Raw genomic sequence first — 18,081 nt, 5'->3', positions numbered from 1 at the left:
TTGTTGCAACAAGTTCCATCTTATTATGAGGAGGTCATTGGTTCGATTGAAAGATGGTTAATTGAAGGTGATCCAGATAGACTTAAAAATGATAAAGATCAGATGCAGGATAAAGAAAGACATGTCACACATATCTTACATACTTCATCTGATAGCTTTGAAACAGAAAGTTCCATGTCATCAGTGATACAACCTGCCACAAAGAAAAAACGCAAGAGAAAGAAAATGAGAAGAAGATTTGATGCATCAGACGGCCGCGAGCAGCTTGATTTTCGGATAGGAAAAAGTCCTACCATATGTAGAATTGGACATGGCACATCCGACAAGCAGCCGACAGATTTGCCTGAAAGCAGGCAAATGCTCAGTATACACTATATTGAACACATCTGATGCCATGGGGCATCCTTTGTATTGTATTTCTAACCATACTCCTTGTCATTTCAGTATTTTCATTTTTGTTTTAGGATTAGATTTGCTTTTCTAGATTAGTTAATAAATGAAGAGCTTATATCTTTCATGTGCTTAATGTTATGATTTTTTGGACGGACGCTACTTATATTTTGTTGTGTGTTGCATGGATACAGATTCTGGATTCTCACATTCCTACAGTGCAGCAACGTGTCCCCAAGTAGAGCCAGATGTTGACCACTACCGGTCAACTGCCCATAGCAGTACACCCCCTTTTCTTTGCAAAAAGGGTAGCGCTTGATTGACGTGTCCGTGCCATTCTGCAGTCATCAACAGCTTGATCAATTTATGTTGTAAACCCAGTCTGCATGTATAAATTGTAAATAATCTTAGCAGATATGAGTCATGTCTGTAAATTGCCTAGGTGGACCTAATTTTCTAAGTGATAATCTACGTTCCGGAAGGTTTTTCGTCTCACCGATCCATGATCGGCAGAGTTTTCCTTCAGCCTAACCCCAAAGCCGGAATGAATTTTGTCATTAGAATTTTAGGAGAATCCTAGTGTGTTAATCTGCTAGATTATAGTTGTGTCGCAGAACTGGGTGGTCCATGAGGGTCTATGTCAAATGGGTTTTCCCCCCTTGAGATGTAAAATTGTAAAAGTCATGATGTAAAGTGTCTTGAGGGTTAGAAAATGTTTTAATCCCCTCATGAGTCCTAAGTCCTAGGTCCTAGGTGATTTTTCCGAAGGCTAAGTTCGAGGATCCATTTAAAAATAAATTAAAAATTGAAAAAAAATTGAAAAATTAAAAAAAATAAATAAATAACTGAAAAATAATAATAATAATAATAATAAAATAAAAAAATAAATAAAAAAATAAAAAAATAAAAAATTAATAAAATAAAGCAAAAACCTAAAATAATAAAATAATAATATTTTTGAGTAAATAAATGCAAATTTTCATTTTTTAATGAATCAACTAATTCGACGGATGAGATTAAAAGATATCTTGATTCTCATCGACGGTCGAGATCATTTCAACATGGATCACTCGAACTAGCCGTTGGGATTTTTTCCTTTAAATAGGGTCCTAGGGGGTCATTTGAGATCATTGGATCTGTGAGTCTTGTGCTGAAGAAGCTCTCTTGTAGTTCATTTTTTTTGTGCAATAAAGAAGACTTTGGGGTTAAAAATCTTGCTGGTGTTACTCTTCTGAAAATGCTGTAAGATTGTTCTATTTGTTCTGCATAATTTTATTTTCAGCCATTAATGATAGCTTAATGAAGATTGATCTAGGCACAGGTATCTTGTCTGATCTTTGGGGTTTGAATGATAGTTTAGATTCTGAAATATATTGGCAGGTATCTCCATTTGATCGGGGTTTCACTATTGTTTTCTCCTTCTATGTTGATGGTTGAATTTAAGCTGTGCAGGAAATCCTTTTTTCAGATTACCGGGCGTTAGGGGAAGTTCTCGGCTGAACCAACCAACTCCCGGGTTGTGTTTTCTGAAAGAGCCCAGCCAGTTCTTGATCCCGGGCTTATCATTCGAAATATTTTTTATGAATGCATGCAGGGTTTTCTGAAGCATTTTACATTTAAATTAAATTCTGATAATATTACTGTGGTTATTGATAAATCTGGCTACTAAGGAGCCTTATATCAGTGAATACTGTAATTATTTAGTTGGGTTTAGGGTTTTCAGTTTTTGTTTACTGCACATATTATTTTTGGCGATTTTTTTATTACAGGTTGCAGGGTTTTCTGGAGATCTCTGAGGATTTATCTGCACCGTTTTGCTGTCCAAGGGTTTCAGATATCAGTTGTTTTCAGATCCAGGGTTTCATTATTTGCAGGAAGTTTATTTTTCGCTGTTCCCCATCAAATTCCAACTCCTGTACGCTGCCCCCTCCATTTGCTACAACATTTTTTTTTTTACAGCCCTCCCATGCTCTTCCTATTCCCTTGAATGTGCATCCCTGCTCCAAACCTGCGAACAACCTACATCCTGCAGATTTCATTTCTCTCCACGCCATCGCCCAAATCTATTCTTCAACGCAGATCGGTCACCACAATCAATCCTGCAGTCACATTAAGCCAACAAAATTCGATTTCTTGGGTCAGCAAGTGAGTTTGTCTGCATATTTGCTCACAGCACTTGGAGATTACTCGCGTGAGGCTTTCTACGCATCAGCTCTTCATTGCCTTCACCAGGGCTACTGTAGGCCTCCACGCAGCTCTAGTCCTGCACGCAGTCACCCTTTTTTTTTTGCCGCTCTTGTTGCTGTCGGGTTAACAAACGCAATAGAAAAAAGAGGGAAGGAGCAGTAAAATCGTGACAATATCTGGTGCATTGAAATATTTTATCCCTGCCGCGTCTATCTGTCAGTTGATTTTTCAAGTCGCATTGCAATCATATGCATGAAGGCCAGCGTCAATCTGCCTGCATTCTTGGGGTCTCAGCGTGGCTTTCTCCCATGTTGTCGGCGTTTGCTGCCTTCTACCCACTGAAAACAATCTGAAGACACGCGTGTGGGCATCAGATTCAGTCATTCTGCCATCACCGATTGCATCTCAAAACAATCCTTAAACCCTGCAAAAAGCATTGTCAGTTTCAAACGTTGCCCTGTGGATGCAAAACGCAGTCTGGAAAAATCGATTTACCACAGCCGCATTTTTTTTAAATTGGCCTGCGTCTCAGCCTACAGCGGTCATCCCTCACGCATTTCTCTCTATATTTGCTGCTCTACCCATCATTGTTCAGGCCGCTGTTTTGTTTTCAACTTCTGCTGAGAAGCCTGTCTCAAGTTTCTGCGTTGAATGACAAATCCGAATCAATACGCCCAGAATTGATTCGCTGTGTCCATCTCTTCATCAACGCTTGCAAACCTGTGAAATTTGTTTTAGTGCGTGTATGCAACCTGCAAACCACAGGCAGATCCTTTCATCACTTCAGCAAACCGGTTTTCTTCCTACGTGTGGCTGCCGCTGGGTAAAATTGCGTGGCCCTGCAAAAATCTTCAGGCAAATCTGCGTGGCTTTAATCTCTTGCAAGAGATCACTCCGTTTTGCTGTCTACCGCCGTCAAACAAAAAATTTGTTGCTACGCAGGCCAGTCGACCCTCATCACGCAGATGGTTTCGATTTGGATAGAAGCACAAAGAAGGAAATACATCGATTCCCTCTGCTCATCAAGCACATCCATGTACAAGCAGGGGAGGGCAACTTTGGTATTACGTTTGACCCGTTTGCTTGCATGAAAACATATTCATCGCCGTCAAGCTCATTTCAACCCGCAACAGTAAGCTGTTTGACGTCTTTCTTCATCCACGGGCCAGGTAAATTCGTTGTGAAGTCTGCATATCTTTTTCGGGCCCTCAACGTGAGTAAGAGCTGAACGTTTGTTTTATTCGATTATATTTTATTCACATTAGCGTTTAGAACTTTAGTTTGAGTTTTTTTTTTAGTTTGATTTTTGTTATTACATGGTTAGATTAATCTAGATTTTAGATGCACTTTGTTTAGTTTTAGGTTTTGTTTTTTTTGAATTTGTTTAATTTTAGTTAAGTTTTGACCTTTTAAAAGGAATATATAAAAAGAAAGAAAAAAGGGAGGGTAGCGTTTAGTTTTAATTATTATTTGTTTTTAGGGTTTTGATTTTATAGATTTAGATTTTAATTTAAATTAGAGTAGATTTTTTATAAATTCAAGTTTTGTTTCAGTTTAATTTTAACTTTAGGTTTTGTTTATTTTCTTCTAATAAAAAAAAAAAAAAAATTATAAAAGCATAAAAAATATTGTGGGAAATTTTTGCCAGATTCAGTCTCAGCTTGGGGACTTATCTATTTTTTCATGCTGAGATTCAAATTTTCTTTTGATATGGAATGAATGATTATTCTGAAGATTAGTTGCATAATGTTCACAATTTGCGTGCTTGTTTGAAGCATCTATCTTTCGAAGTTTTAATCTCTGGATATCGTTATTGAGCTTTAATTTTCATAAGAGCATTGTGGTTTTACTGGATATTTTGCATCGTTCAAATTATTTGATGATAAATGATTGCTGTACATGGTAATTAATCGTTTAAACATTAAATCCACAAGGCACTGGTCTTTTAACTTAATAAAATCTTTTTAGTGCTTGCTCTTTCGTGTCTCCCAACCCAACTGGTTCACAGTGGGTCTTCATCACCTCGTAGGGTCTACCTCCCTTAGCCGCGGGAGACAGGCTTAAACGGAGAGATCGGGGATCAGGGTGACAGCCCCCGGTCTGAGCGTTGTCGTGTCAATCTGTGCGACAACATTTTTTGGCGCCGTTGCCGGGGATACTTTATTCTCAGTGTTTCAACGACTTTTTATCATTCATCGTTCATCTTTCTATCATTCGTTTGAGCCGACAACGCCAACATTTTTTGGCGCCGTTGCCGGGGAAAGAGTTTTTTCTGTCCTTGGTTTATTCGACATTCATCTTCTCATTTTTCATCATCTTTCATCTTTCTCATCTCTCATTTGAGCTGGCAGATTCAACATTTTTTGGCATCATTTGGATCTTATCTTTCGTCATATCAGCAACTTCTCTTCAATTCGTTTCTTGTTTGGGTGGCGACTCCATTTCTTTTCATTTCCCAGACAAGAAGCCTCTCTCATATCTGCTTGTTGGTTGATTTTTGGATTCTAGAATTAGATTCACTGTTCAAGTGGCGACTCCACTTCTTTCATCTCTTAATTCTCTTGAGCAGAAATCTCTTTCTATCATCCATTTGATCCCGTATTATTCATCATGGATTATTCATTTAAACCATGTCATTTTACTGATAATCTCCATGATTTTCCGAAAGAGGCCATTTCTAAATTATTTAAGTTCTCAGGTGGTGATTCGGTCGCTGTTAGACAGCATTTAAACAGGTTTACTTGTGTAATGATCATATATTGTAGACTTCCTCAATATAATCATGAAGATTTCAAGATGCGTCTATTTGTCCATTCTTTAAAGGGTGATGCTTTGAACTGGTTTAATAGTTTTCCTAAAGATTCCTTCATTTCTTTGCAAGACATTGTCAATGCTTTTAAAGATAGATATGGTGATCCAGATAGCTCGCCTTGTGCCCCTAAAATCGTGCAACAGAATGAAAGTAATCTTATAAAAGGTTCAGCTGTCGAAGAAAGATTTCAAGACAATGCTTCATATCAGAATGTGCCATCCACTTGTACCATTGCAGATCATAGTAGTGTTGACAATGAAAAGGAAGGTCATAAGCAAATTATACAAGATCTATTGCTACTGGTAAGAAATATGGAGATAAATCAAACTAATTATGCCAATGATGTGAGAACTTTATGCACTCACCTGGAAAGGCGTAATAGGGAGATGGAGATCATGCAAAATCAACATAGTAAGGAAATTGAAGCCATGAAGACTAATCATGACACAGAAATTAGATTCATGCAAAGCAAGATGTCAGCCACACCATTCTTCTAAGGAGTGTATGGTGTTGTGGTCTCCCTCTTAATGCCAACTTCTTTGCAAAAGTCATGGAACTCATTGGATTCATACTAGGTCCCATCATTAGTCCTTAAAATCTTGATTCTCTTCTCGGTTTGATTCTCGATCAAGGCTTTGAAGTGATGGAACTAGGAGAACACTTCATCTTTATTTTTCAAGAAGTATATCCAAGTCTTGCGAGAATAATCATCTGTAAAAGTGAGATAATATTGATATCCTCCCAAAGAGTTCATGGGCATCATACCAGATATGTCAGAGTGAACCAACTGCAAAATGTCGGAGGTCTTGCTATGGCTTGAGGGGAATGGTCCCCTTTTAAGCTTCCCTTTGGCACACCTTGGACATAAACCTTCATGCTCTACTTTGAACTCAGGCATCCCTGTCACCATCTGTTTCACATCGGGTTGAGCCTTATAATGAAGGTGGGCAAACCTCCGGTGCCATAGTTCCGACTGTAGAGATGTGTCGCAAGACATGACTCCTAACAGACTTCTGATGAGCCCCAAATTTGGTAACTTGTTGGGCTCATTTGGCCTAATTATCCTTGTTCAGTCCTTGTTCAATCCTTCATTTTTCATAGTTTATGCATTATTTTTCAGTATGTTTATGTCATTTGTACGAATAAGGGTAGTCACTCTTCCTAGGTGTCTAACACGTGCTCATTTCAGGTTTTTTGACACATGTTGGAGCAAAACCGAGCAATCATGGGCTAGAAGACAGCCAAGCTTGAGGTGAGGATTCATAGGGGGGTTGTCTATGGCATTAAATAGCCCTTCATCGGGATCTTCACCCCCAACTCCGAGTTCCAAAGGCCACCAAAACCGGATCTAGAAGGCAGCCAAGCAGATTTTGGAAGGGGCTGTCTACTCACAGTTTGGAAAGTCAAGTCCCATAGATCTAGGAGGCCAGCTAGGGCCCTCGTGGTGTATAAATGTTAAGGCCTCAGCCTTCGTAAGGGACTTTTTGAAACCATTGCATATTTTGCACTACAGTGCTATTAGCTTTACTTTGTTCTCTTGTAGCCATTTTGGCATAACTCTTGACTTATGACTATTTTTTGATAATGAGAAGCAGTCTGATTTTATATCAACTCTGAGTTTTCTATAGGATCCATAGCTCTTAGGGTTGGGCCCAACCTGAGAGCCTCGGGCTTCCTTTTTGTACTGTTACCTTTCCCTTATGCATTGTTGTTTTCCTTTTATGCATTTGAAACATATTTCTGTTGGGTAGATTTAGTTGTGTTGGTTAAATAGGTCACTGTTTATGAATAGAATTGCTTCAGAGGTTTAAAATAGATTGGTAGGATAATAACAGGAAAAAAGCTCCAAGAAAAGGGTCAACAACACTCTCAGTTTCACCTCATCCTTATTGGATCAGGGGCTGGAATTGAAGAAACAGTGCTGCCCCAACAAAAACACTAGTTTGCTTGACCATGCAATCCTTAGTGTACTGTTTTCATTTGCAGAAGTTAGTTATGGGTTTAGATCTCTGAAATGTTTCTTTGCATGATTGATGTACATGGTTTTCTTTCCAAATAAAGCTGTTGTTCATTCGTTTTATTGATAGTTAGATTAGATTAGCTAGGACTTTGATTATTTGTAAGACTTTGTTGATTCGGTTAAATGTACATCGTGCAGGGCATCTCTACCACTCTCTCATCCGCCTAAGCTTCATCAGAGCCAGCTGTTCCATCTCCTAGCTAGGTTCCTCGTCTCACACCTGTCCTTTTGCCCACGTAACCCTACCTTCTTGCTCCATCATTGTCTTAGCCTTCTTTAAGCCAAGTCAGCCTTCTACACCCTCTCACCACTCCATCCACCAGTCCCTGGGTCACTCCAGGCCTCTATCCTACCTCCCTATCCATTTATGCATCTTCCCTCACTCACCCATCCTCTAAAATCCACTTTTTAAACATCTTGTAGAAATTTCTGAACATCCTGCAGAAATCTCTGAACATCCTGTAGAACCCCTGCAGACTTCTTGTAGAAGCTCACAAATGAGGTTTCTTGATAGCCAAACTTTGTGAAACTCTCTGGAAGGGTGTTAGGGACTCCTTAGAGCCTCTCTGAACCTTCCCAACCTTTTCCAAGCATTTCTCCTCCTTGATCCACCCCTGCACAGTAAAAAGCCAGTTAAAAGCACATGCATGAAAATTCTAATAACTTATTCAAAAATACAAAAAGATGTTTTCTTCAGGTAGAGGTAGTCTAGACACATGTATTTAATTTTTACCTTCATAGAAGTAATGGCATCCCTTCTAGTAGTTTGCATTCTCTCCTTTGCATCAATAGGACTAGCTGGTAGAATTAGGGTTTGCTAGGGTTTGCATTACTTTTTGGCTTTCAGTTTCTTTCCGCAAGTAGATTAGCTTCCTTTGAGTTAGATTTCATCCATCAGTTAAAAAACTTCTTCTAAGAGCTCATAGAAGTTGGCTTAAGCTCCTAGCGGACTTGTGCCAGCTGACCAAGTGACAGCTGCGGCAAGAGCTAGTACTTGTGCATACAGCACCGTCGCTTCCAAGTTTGTTACGAACTACCGGGTTGATAAAAGTAAAGAAGGGAGTCCTAGGAGTTGCAGCATTATTGCTGCAATACTGGAGCCCACCAATTTCCTCCAACTTGATATAAAGAGTCAACCCGAAACCGAAGAGTGAAAGCATCTCTAAAATTCTTTTTCCACACGCGTACCTTGCCATCGATGAAGGCCACCTTGTTGCCTTTGTTTTCCATTGCCGAAATGGACACCGGGTTCTTCTTGAGATCGAGTACATATAAGACTTATTGCAAATGGATCGTGTTACCTTGATTTAATTGAAGAGTAACATTCCCTACACCCTTTACGGGATAGGTGGAATTGTCTCCAAGAATAATTTCCAAGTTTGTCTCCTTCTCTATCAGATTAGAAAGAGCTTCCTTGTAACCAGTGAAGTGCCTTGATGCACCACTATCAATAAGCCAATTGCCCAACGACTCCTAATGAGAGGTAGTGGAGAGGGCCGATATCAAATAATATTCATCTTGCTTATTGTTAACAACATTTGATTCATATCTGGAGTTCCTTGCTTTCTTGGAGGGTTGACCACTTCCTTGATTTTCCTGCATTCCTCTTTCCTTTGCCATTGAACCTGCCATTCCTTTGATTGTGGTTGGAGTTGCCCCTGGAGTGATTTTGATCATCATCATGTGATGTGTCCTTTATATTTGGACACTCCCTCGCATAGTGGCCAAATTTATTGCAAGTGAAGCATCTTCCCTTCCTTCCACCCTTCGATCTAGGCTTTCCTTTGAAATGACCTTTAGACCTAGAATTATTTCTCCCTTTGGCATGAGAGGAGAAAGCAGTAGGGTTGCCTTTGCTTGAAGGCATTTCTTGCTCCACCATCCTTGTCTCTTCTTGAATGCATCTTGCCATCAATTCTTCAAATCCCGGAATTCGATCATTGTTGAGAAGAGTGGTTCTAAATATATACCATTCGGATGGGTGCTCTCCAAGGGTAGTGATAGTTAGTTCCCTGTCAGGAATGACTTCTCCAATCGATAAGAGATCATTCTTGATCTCAGTGATCCTTAAGGAGTAGGATTGAATATCTTCGTCTTTGCCCTTCTTAATATCCTTCAACTTATTTTTGAGGAACAAAACTTGATTTGCATCACTAACTTTAAACAAGATTACTAGTCTATCGTAGATCTCCTTGGAGGTGTTCAATTCGGAAACGTAGGCCACCAGATGCTTGTGAATGGAGTCTCGGATGATCTTCTTCGCTTTGGCTTCTCCCTTAGTGTACTTGTTCTTTGTAGCAGCTGGTGCATTTGATGGAGGCTCCGTAATTCTGCCCCTGACATAGTCCAACACTTCTTGCTCTTCCAATGTCAGATCAGGAGACATCTTCCATCCGTGATAGTCGAACTTCTCACGAAGCTTGTCTTCGGCCGGGAAGTGTGATGAGGAACCCATGAAGCCTTTTGATTTTCCAACTGTCTTCGATGATTGCTCTCGCTCTTGCTTGGGCTTTGTCTTCACCTCAGCTCTGCTACCATGCTAAATTATGGTATGTTCTATGCTTAAGATCAATTTTACTTCAAATCTTCTTATTAGCTCAATATTAATTTCCAGTATTACAATCACATCAATATGATAGTAAAATGCAGATAGAACATAAATGTAAACAAGAGAAGACAAGCCAAGACAAGAGACACAAGATGTGGCACCAACTATGGACAAACCCCAATGCGGGGAAACCCTTGATCAATTCTTCTATATTCTTCAATAATTAAGCAAAGAGAGAGATAGTACAATATCACAAATTTTTGATTTCACAACAGTAGTAGTACAATCCTAATCAACAAGGTCAAAGCTGGTCAAACAGCTCCCAAATGTCCTCAACTCAACCTAGGAGAACTCGGCCTCCAACAGCAATAGTAAGCAACCCAAAACAGTCCACAAAATATGGTCAAACAACAGTCAACATATCAACAATCTCGCAATCAGCCCTAACCAGTCAATGCTGGTCAAATCCGTGGTCAAACAGGTCAACGTTTGGCTGCCCAGCAATGCAGCTAGCCTAGGAGAGGCTGCCCAACCCAAGAACGTAGTCAAACCTCCTCTTCGCTGGTCAACGCATGCATAAAACAGTCATGCTGCTCCACAGTCAGCCCTAGGTCAACGCTACCCTAAAACAGACCTGCGTCCTTCCTTCTCCCACATGTGAGTGCTTTCGTCCTCCTACGCATACCCAAAAGACTAGGAGAGAGAGGAATGAGATGGTGAGATGAGTGTTATAATGCCTCAAGGTCTCCTCTTCTTATATGCCACGTTGAGGATAAGCTGGGGGTGTAAAACACTATTTTACTTGCTGGCCGACCTTGACAAATTGTCAAGAAATACAAACAAATTTATAGCTCGATGAATACATGTCGGAATCGGATGATCGTTAGATCAATCCTACACCTCTCGATGAGAGGAATCCAAGGAGAATATTAGCTGCCATAAATGAGGTGACCCACATGGAGTTTGGCCCTAGTTGCCAATTTCAACACTTCACCTCATAATGCCCAGCGTTCGTGACACTAAAACTGATACACAGCAGCCTCGGCTCTAGCCACCAGGCTTTCACAGAGGCCACTGTTCCATTCTCAGACCTTATGACATACAAAATCCACATACCTGTATGCACTTTATACTTGCTGCGTGACCTGGAGGTGATGCAAAAATGAGTGAGGACGTTGCTGCAATCAAGATCCCATGAGTATTCCATCATAAATCCACCCTCCTCCATTAATTGCCCATTAGGCTCCTGTTCTCTATTAGTCATTCCCACAATTCTCCCACAAACAAAGCCATCCTCGCTGAGGTTTTGAATTCAATTTTGCTCCGTAAAACTTAATTCCCTGCATGTGCCGCCCATTTCTCCAAGAACTAGGGCCGAAGCGATGAGGTTGCACGCTGTGACTTATTCGTGAAACAGTGGTGGTACCAAAATTCCATGGGACGCCACGTTTCGAGCAAGTCTAGGTGTCCGGCTTGCCACGATTCCACATGGCTGGCAGGAGCGTGCAAAGGGTGATGCGACAGGGGGAGAGGGAGTTCAGGGCAAAGGTTGTAACGTAGAGGTGAGGGTTAGAGCGGGGAGGGGCCACAGGGAAGGGGGAAGGGGAGGAATCTAGGGGAGGGGAGGGGGTATGGGAGAAAGGGGAAGGGAGGCGGGGGGGAATGGGGGAAAGGATAGGAAGGGGGAGGGGGGACTCGAGAAGATGGCAGGAGAGAGCTAGGGGGAGAAGGGTAGGGCTATATTACATGATGGAATGACCGATTCAACTTTTCCACCTCCATTTCAATCCATTGAGGCTTTATTTCCGGCCTACAAATGACACTCTTCAATTTCTTAAGGTATTTTTGTTGTGCTCACGACATCGTTGATGACACATTTTTTCTCCTCCAGGTGGCTTGCCTTATTGGCTTGTCTATCAGCATCATGATTATTTCCCCTCAAGACATGATAGAAGGTCACCGAGTTGAAAGCAGGGATCAAGTTCTGGGCTCTCATTATGATTTGATTCAGTGTAGAGATCTTAGCCTTTGAAGTATTAATCATATGCCGTATGACTATCATGGAGTCTCCTAACACTTGAATTTTTTTTAATCCCATTTCTATGTGTCAGGATTAGTCCTAGGAGCATTCCATAGGCCTCAGCTTAATTATTGGTCTTTCCGCTGAGCCCCCAAGCATATCTATATTCAATGATTCCTTCGGGATTAATGAGAATCCCTCCCCCCTCCTGCCACCCCACTGTTGGTATATAAATTAACCAATTAATAAAATTTAATTAAATTATATCATTGGTATATAAAATAATCAATTAATATAATTTAATTAAATTATATATGTAAAAATATCGTAATATTGTTTTAATATTGTAATATATATGAATCAGCGTGTGATATGGGATTCGCTTTGCCCAAAGTGCATGACGTATCACACATCCAGCCGTAGTTTTTTTCTCAGAAAATGTCAACGGGGACCGTTGGTCAGTAGGTGGGCAGGCGACGGGGATTGTCACGACAGGTAGTGACAACGGACTGTCATGATTTAATGTAGGTTGACGGAGATTGTCATGACAGGGGACGGTGATGAGTGTGGTGGAATGAATGGAACAGGAAATAGTGCGGAACAAACACAGCGGGACACAGGACGAGGGTACAGGGTGTCGAAAAACAAGGTTTTGGGTGCCTGCAGAACGAGGAGTGAACGACCATGATACTTACAACAAGATGATGCGATGGTGCAGGAAGGAGGACATCGGGGCAACGAAATAGTGGCTCCGATACCACTAGAACGCCTGTGTTGTGTACTCACGTTCAATACGCTCAGAAACATTGATGTTTATTAACACATTCATATATAAATTTTATCCAGATAAAGGATGATTGTTTACAAGGCTAGGGCAGTTCTCCTTTATAGGAGTTGACTGGCCACGAGCCCAAAAGACATGTCCCTTTAGACTGATGCCTCCTTAAAACTAATTGAGTAACCTAGCTTAATTTAAATTATTAACTTAATTATTAATTGATATTTATTTATTAGTATTTTGTCATTTTATTATATATATAGTTATGAAATATTTAATTCATAACACATCCACATCCTAATCTTTATGAGGTATGTTGATTTGGGGTAGCATTAGATGTGCTCTAGGCCTAAAAGTTTGCAGGGAGGCTTGGGCACATGTATTCCAAAGAACCCATAAAGCGTTTTGGGAAATTCCACCCAGAGATAATTCTATTAAAATAATTAATATTTTTTTAATGGGACCCCCAATCTAAACTTAGGAAATTAAAAATATTAATATATATTAATCTAATTGTGGGTGTAACTTCCAGAAGAAGACGAGGATCAAGCTAAAATGATCTTAGCCATTGATTAGTTTTTAATCTGGGCTGTTCAATGTCAACGAGAAGATTATTTAAGGGAGCTTGAGGGTCATTTGGAAAACACACCGAGAGATTAAGAGATCGAATTTATGAAGTGAGAAGTTCTCAAGAGGAACTTCTGATCGAGGAGATTTCTTGCAAAGAGGGGCAGTGAGTATCCAGAAGAAGGAAGTTTTCCTAGGCCGGAGAGTACGAGGCAGAGAGAGGGCAAAATGACGTCCAGAGAGAGGTAGATGCTGGCCCACATAGCGCTGACACAGTGGCAGAGCAGGCCTTAGAGGGAGATCAAATTCTTGTTGAGGAAATTGAATTTCAGTAGCCGGGAGCCAGGTTGTGAGACCGAGAGGCAGAGATTCGGATTTTCTAGCCAGAAGAGGGTCTAGAGAAGGAGCGACGTGATACCCAACAGGGGTGACGCAGGAACTGCGTGGGAATGACGTAGTTCTGTGTAGAGGGTACGCAAAGGCTCCAGTTCAGCATGATCAGACTCAGATTCTCCCAGTGACAGGGTGAGATCATTTCACCATTCATTTTGTCTAGTTTCTCTTTGTATTGGATTGCTAGTTGAGCATCCAAGAATTGTACTCAAATTTTCTCTTGCATAATAATAAAACCCTTAGATCTGTTGCATCGGTTTTCCCTCATTGGGTTTTTCCAGAGACATTTGTCCAAAAATAACGGTGTCAATTGTGTTGTATTTTCTTTCTTGCTCAGTCTCTTGTTTCCACATAATATTTAATTAAGTGAAGGCTGTAGTGTATGTATTACGATATTTGTTGTAGGAAACTGTAAGTAATTTGTTTAAAGGAATTTAACAAATAGGAGTAATATCATCAGTTGCTGCAGTAGGGATTTTGGTTTGGGGTTTTTCACAAGATCCACTTGTATATTCTTCACCCCTACGAGACACAAGGCGTAGGTTTGAATAAACATGTACAAGGTCTGCTTCCTTCTGCGATCCCAACCTGTTGTGCTTTACACTATGAATGAAGTTGTTGGTGCTCCAATTCTGTTTTGCTGATGAAGAGCTTGCCACTTGTGATAGAATACGAGTGGCAAGACTTTGCAAATGAACACCACTTGCCCCATGACAAGTCCACCACTTAACTAGGTCGATGGTCCTCCTCTCATCAAAAGCTGATATGTCTACAAATCCTCTAATCCAGCAACAAAACAGGCAAATTCTTGTTAAGAAGTTGGAAATATCCTAAGAAAGGCTTTCTTCATTCCATTAGCCACCTCCTTGTCCTTATGTGGAGCCTTCCTCTTCCCATTGTTTTCAGCAATGAATTTTTCATCATAAAATTTTGGATTCAGAGCATGTGCCAAAGTGTGCAATGGAGTGTTGAAGCTATTCCACCTAGTAACAATAATGGATCTTACTTGTTCAGAAAAATCAAAATCCACAAAAAGAAGAGTGGGAGCCTTTTGTGTAATGATTTCCAAAGTTTTTTCAACCATGGTATCCATGCCATCATAAACCTCTCCTAGGAAAGGTTTCTCTGTGTCTGCATCTCGGAGAAGATCAAATGCAGGTGATATGAACTTGAGCAAGAAATCAATCTTGCTCCACCAATCTTTGTCAACCAACACTCTCCTCACCATACTTCCCTTTTCTGAATCCACCTGTCTCCACTCAGCGCAAGTTGGACCGACCACCATACTCATTAATGCATTTTTAACTTCAGCAAGGCAACGCAACATGAAGTTTGAGGCATACCTTGTCTCAACAACTCCAATTTGGAGTACTTTTGATATATTGCTTGAGATTGGTGGTGGTTGGTGATGAATTTTATAATCTCCCTAGCCTGCCCTGTGACCTCCTTAATCCATTCTGTTTTTGCCTCAATCTCTTCTAAAATCAGATTCAAATTGTGGACAATGCAAGGAGTCCAAAATATGTGATTTTATCTACTTTCAACAATCAAGCCTGCAACTTTGCAAACAAGTGCATTATCTGTGATAACTTGCACCACATTTTCTGGCCCTACTTGTTCAATAGTAGAAATTAAAATATCAGCAATGAACTTACTATCCTTTATCTCACCCAAACAATCCTCTGCTTTGATGAACATGGCTCCTTTTGGTGATGATGCAATGACATTAATCAAAGGCTTGCGTCTTGTATCAGTCCAGCCATTTGAGATAATGGAAAGCCCTGTACTACCCCATGAGTTACGAATTGGTTTCAGAACATCATCAAGAAGTTGCTTTTCTTTCTTCAGGAAAACTATTCTGACTTTTTCATAGTTTGGGCCCTTGTAACCTTGAGGAGATTTGTTAATCGCTCACCAAATCCTGCCAATATGGGGATTGAACCACATTAAATGGGATGCCACAAGCAAAGATGGCCCTTGCCACTCGAGTCAGCTTCTTCTATCCCTTTATCAAGCATTTTCAACAATCTGCTGTCAAGCATTTTCAACAAGAACCGAGGGCTTTATGAGATGGAGAAGATTTCCTAATGAAGAAGCTTCATGGGAAAATTAGCCTTGAGTTCAGTACCTTCCTCTAGCTATGCTGTGAGGACAAAGCAATTCAAGAGGAAAGTCTGTCGTATATCCAAATATAATCAAATGACATTTAATATAAAAGTAATAATTAATAAGATTATGGAATGGCTATGGACCCCAGGATAAGCATCATCTTTGTAATTTTCAACAGCACCATCATCTTTGTATTATTCCATATATATAGATAGATATATGAGTTTGTTTATTTGTATTATACCTTTCCGTAGAGTCTGAGTGAGTGAGTTGGCATTGTACTTTGCTGTTATTACGTATGATCCTAAGTTCTATGGCTATTGTTGGTGCATATATTGTTGTAATTTTGTGCTTACTGGGTTTAACTGTTTAAACATACAAATACCAAGTGGTGACCAAGAAATATGTCAATGCATTCAGGATTTTGTGTGTATTGTAGATTAGCAAACACTACTAACGGCTACCTTCCATGCATCCACAATGAATAGGGTGAAAGTAAATCTTTACTTCGTGTTTCTATTGGATGACAACAATGTGGTCATGGTAGTAAAAGAGGGTTAATAGCATATACTTACCTTGTTTTTTAATATTTGCAGAAGCAGCCGTTCTTGCAGCTCCTCTGAAGTTGGTATATAACAAGTTTGTTTTAAGGTTCTCTCTCTCTCTCTCTCTCTGAGACGGACCGCAAAATAAGCTTCAGAGAATTTGAGACTATCCTAATATTTAACATTATTTAATGTCTTAATCTGTATGTATCTTGCATTCTATGAAATATTTTTGACAGTTAAGTTTTAATAGTGCAAGGAATTGGATTATCTTCATAAAAAGATTAAATTATGGAATTGCCTTTTCAGTCATTGGATTTTAGATTTTGGATGTCTTCATTTATTCGAAGGTTATCTTATTGTACTGTGACTGTTTTACACATCTTCTAAGATTTTTTTTTTTTTTTTTTTCCTAATTGAGGCATACCTAAACCCTATGAGAAGGTTGTGATGCTCCTAAGAATTTCTGTCTCTAAATATCTCTATTTAAAGGTCAACTCAGAAAGGTAGCTCAGCTCTTAAAAGTTACACAAAAGTTAAGCTTCAAAGCCAAAGGAGTCCTCCAAACTAGAATGCATATAAATTAGACCATATATTGGAATGGCTTGAAATTTGATCTCCATGTTATAGAGTATATTGGAATTTAACAGTGCAAGGAGTTGGATTATCTTCATAAAAAACTAAATTATGGAATTATCTTTTCAGTGATTGGATTTAGGTTTTGGATGTCAGTACTATTACTGTTGTACACATCTTCTAGGAAAAGGAATCTTCTAATTGAAGCATGCCCGAACCCAATGAGAAGATTGGGATACTCCTAAGAATTTGTACCTATATATGTCCATGTAAAGTTCAACTCAAAGATATCTCAGCTCCTAAAAGTTATACAAAAGTTAAGCTTGAAAGCCAAAGGAGTCCTCCAAGATAGAATGCATATAAATTGAACCATATATTGGAATGGCTTGAAATTTGACCTCCATGTTGTACACTATATTGGGTCTGAACAAATATGACTAAACCCTGAAAAATCTCATGGCAAAGTAGACCGAAATTCGATAGTCTTTGACTGCCACTAAATTCTACCCAACTTGGATGAATAATAATTGCTCACTAATAAGGTGATGTAATAATGGAGCATTTAATGTAGTCATTAATGTAGTTGTGAATAGTTAGGTATTTGGGAGTTATGTGTTGATTTGGGGTAGCATCGGATGTGCTCTAGCCTCAAAACTTGGTGGAGAGGCTAAGGCACATGACATCTCCAATACCCAGAAATGGTTTGGGCAGATTCTAAACAGTTTGAGAGATATTAAAATAATTAATATTTTTAATGGAGTACCTAAGTTTAAACTCAGGGAAAATAAAATATTAATGTGTATTAATATAAAACTGTGTTAGAATGGTCCAAAAGTCATGGATCAAGCTAGAATTAATCTTTTCCATTGATTAGGGACTTAATCTCGGCCGTTGATTTGTCAACTCGGTGTGTGCTCCAAGTGACTGTTGATTTTCTGGGGCAGGGTTTGCTGAGGAAGTTGAAAGAGTGATCAGAGTTGCAGTTGAGGGGCAGTGAATACAGAAGCAGAGAGGCAGAGAGGGTACCGGGAGAGAGGGACGCAGAGCCAGCCAAAGGCCACGCAAAGCCAGTTTGGGCCCACGCAGAGGCAGCGAGGCGCTGCGCAGTGCCTCAGGGAGCCAGTGTGGGTGACGCA

General features: G+C 39.8%; 1 protein-coding gene across 1 annotated transcript in view; it reads left to right on the top strand.

Moving 5' to 3' along the window:
- LOC149266125 (antitermination NusB domain-containing protein) overlaps nucleotides 1-18,081 on the top strand; it is a 212,914-nt gene that overhangs the window by 111,828 nt on the left and 83,005 nt on the right. Inside the window, 1 exon segment of the mRNA XM_089430045.1 lies at nucleotides 16,421-16,475. Within this exon segment, the coding sequence (XP_089286171.1) occupies nucleotides 16,421-16,475 (55 nt within the window).

Source organism: Pinus tabuliformis, chromosome 6 (genome assembly GCF_031772625.1).
Source record: "Pinus tabuliformis cultivar Carrire ecotype Pingquan chromosome 6, CPIR1, whole genome shotgun sequence".
Taxonomy (NCBI): Eukaryota; Viridiplantae; Streptophyta; class Pinopsida; order Pinales; family Pinaceae; genus Pinus; species Pinus tabuliformis.
This window is presented reverse-complemented; position numbering and strand designations above follow the sequence as displayed.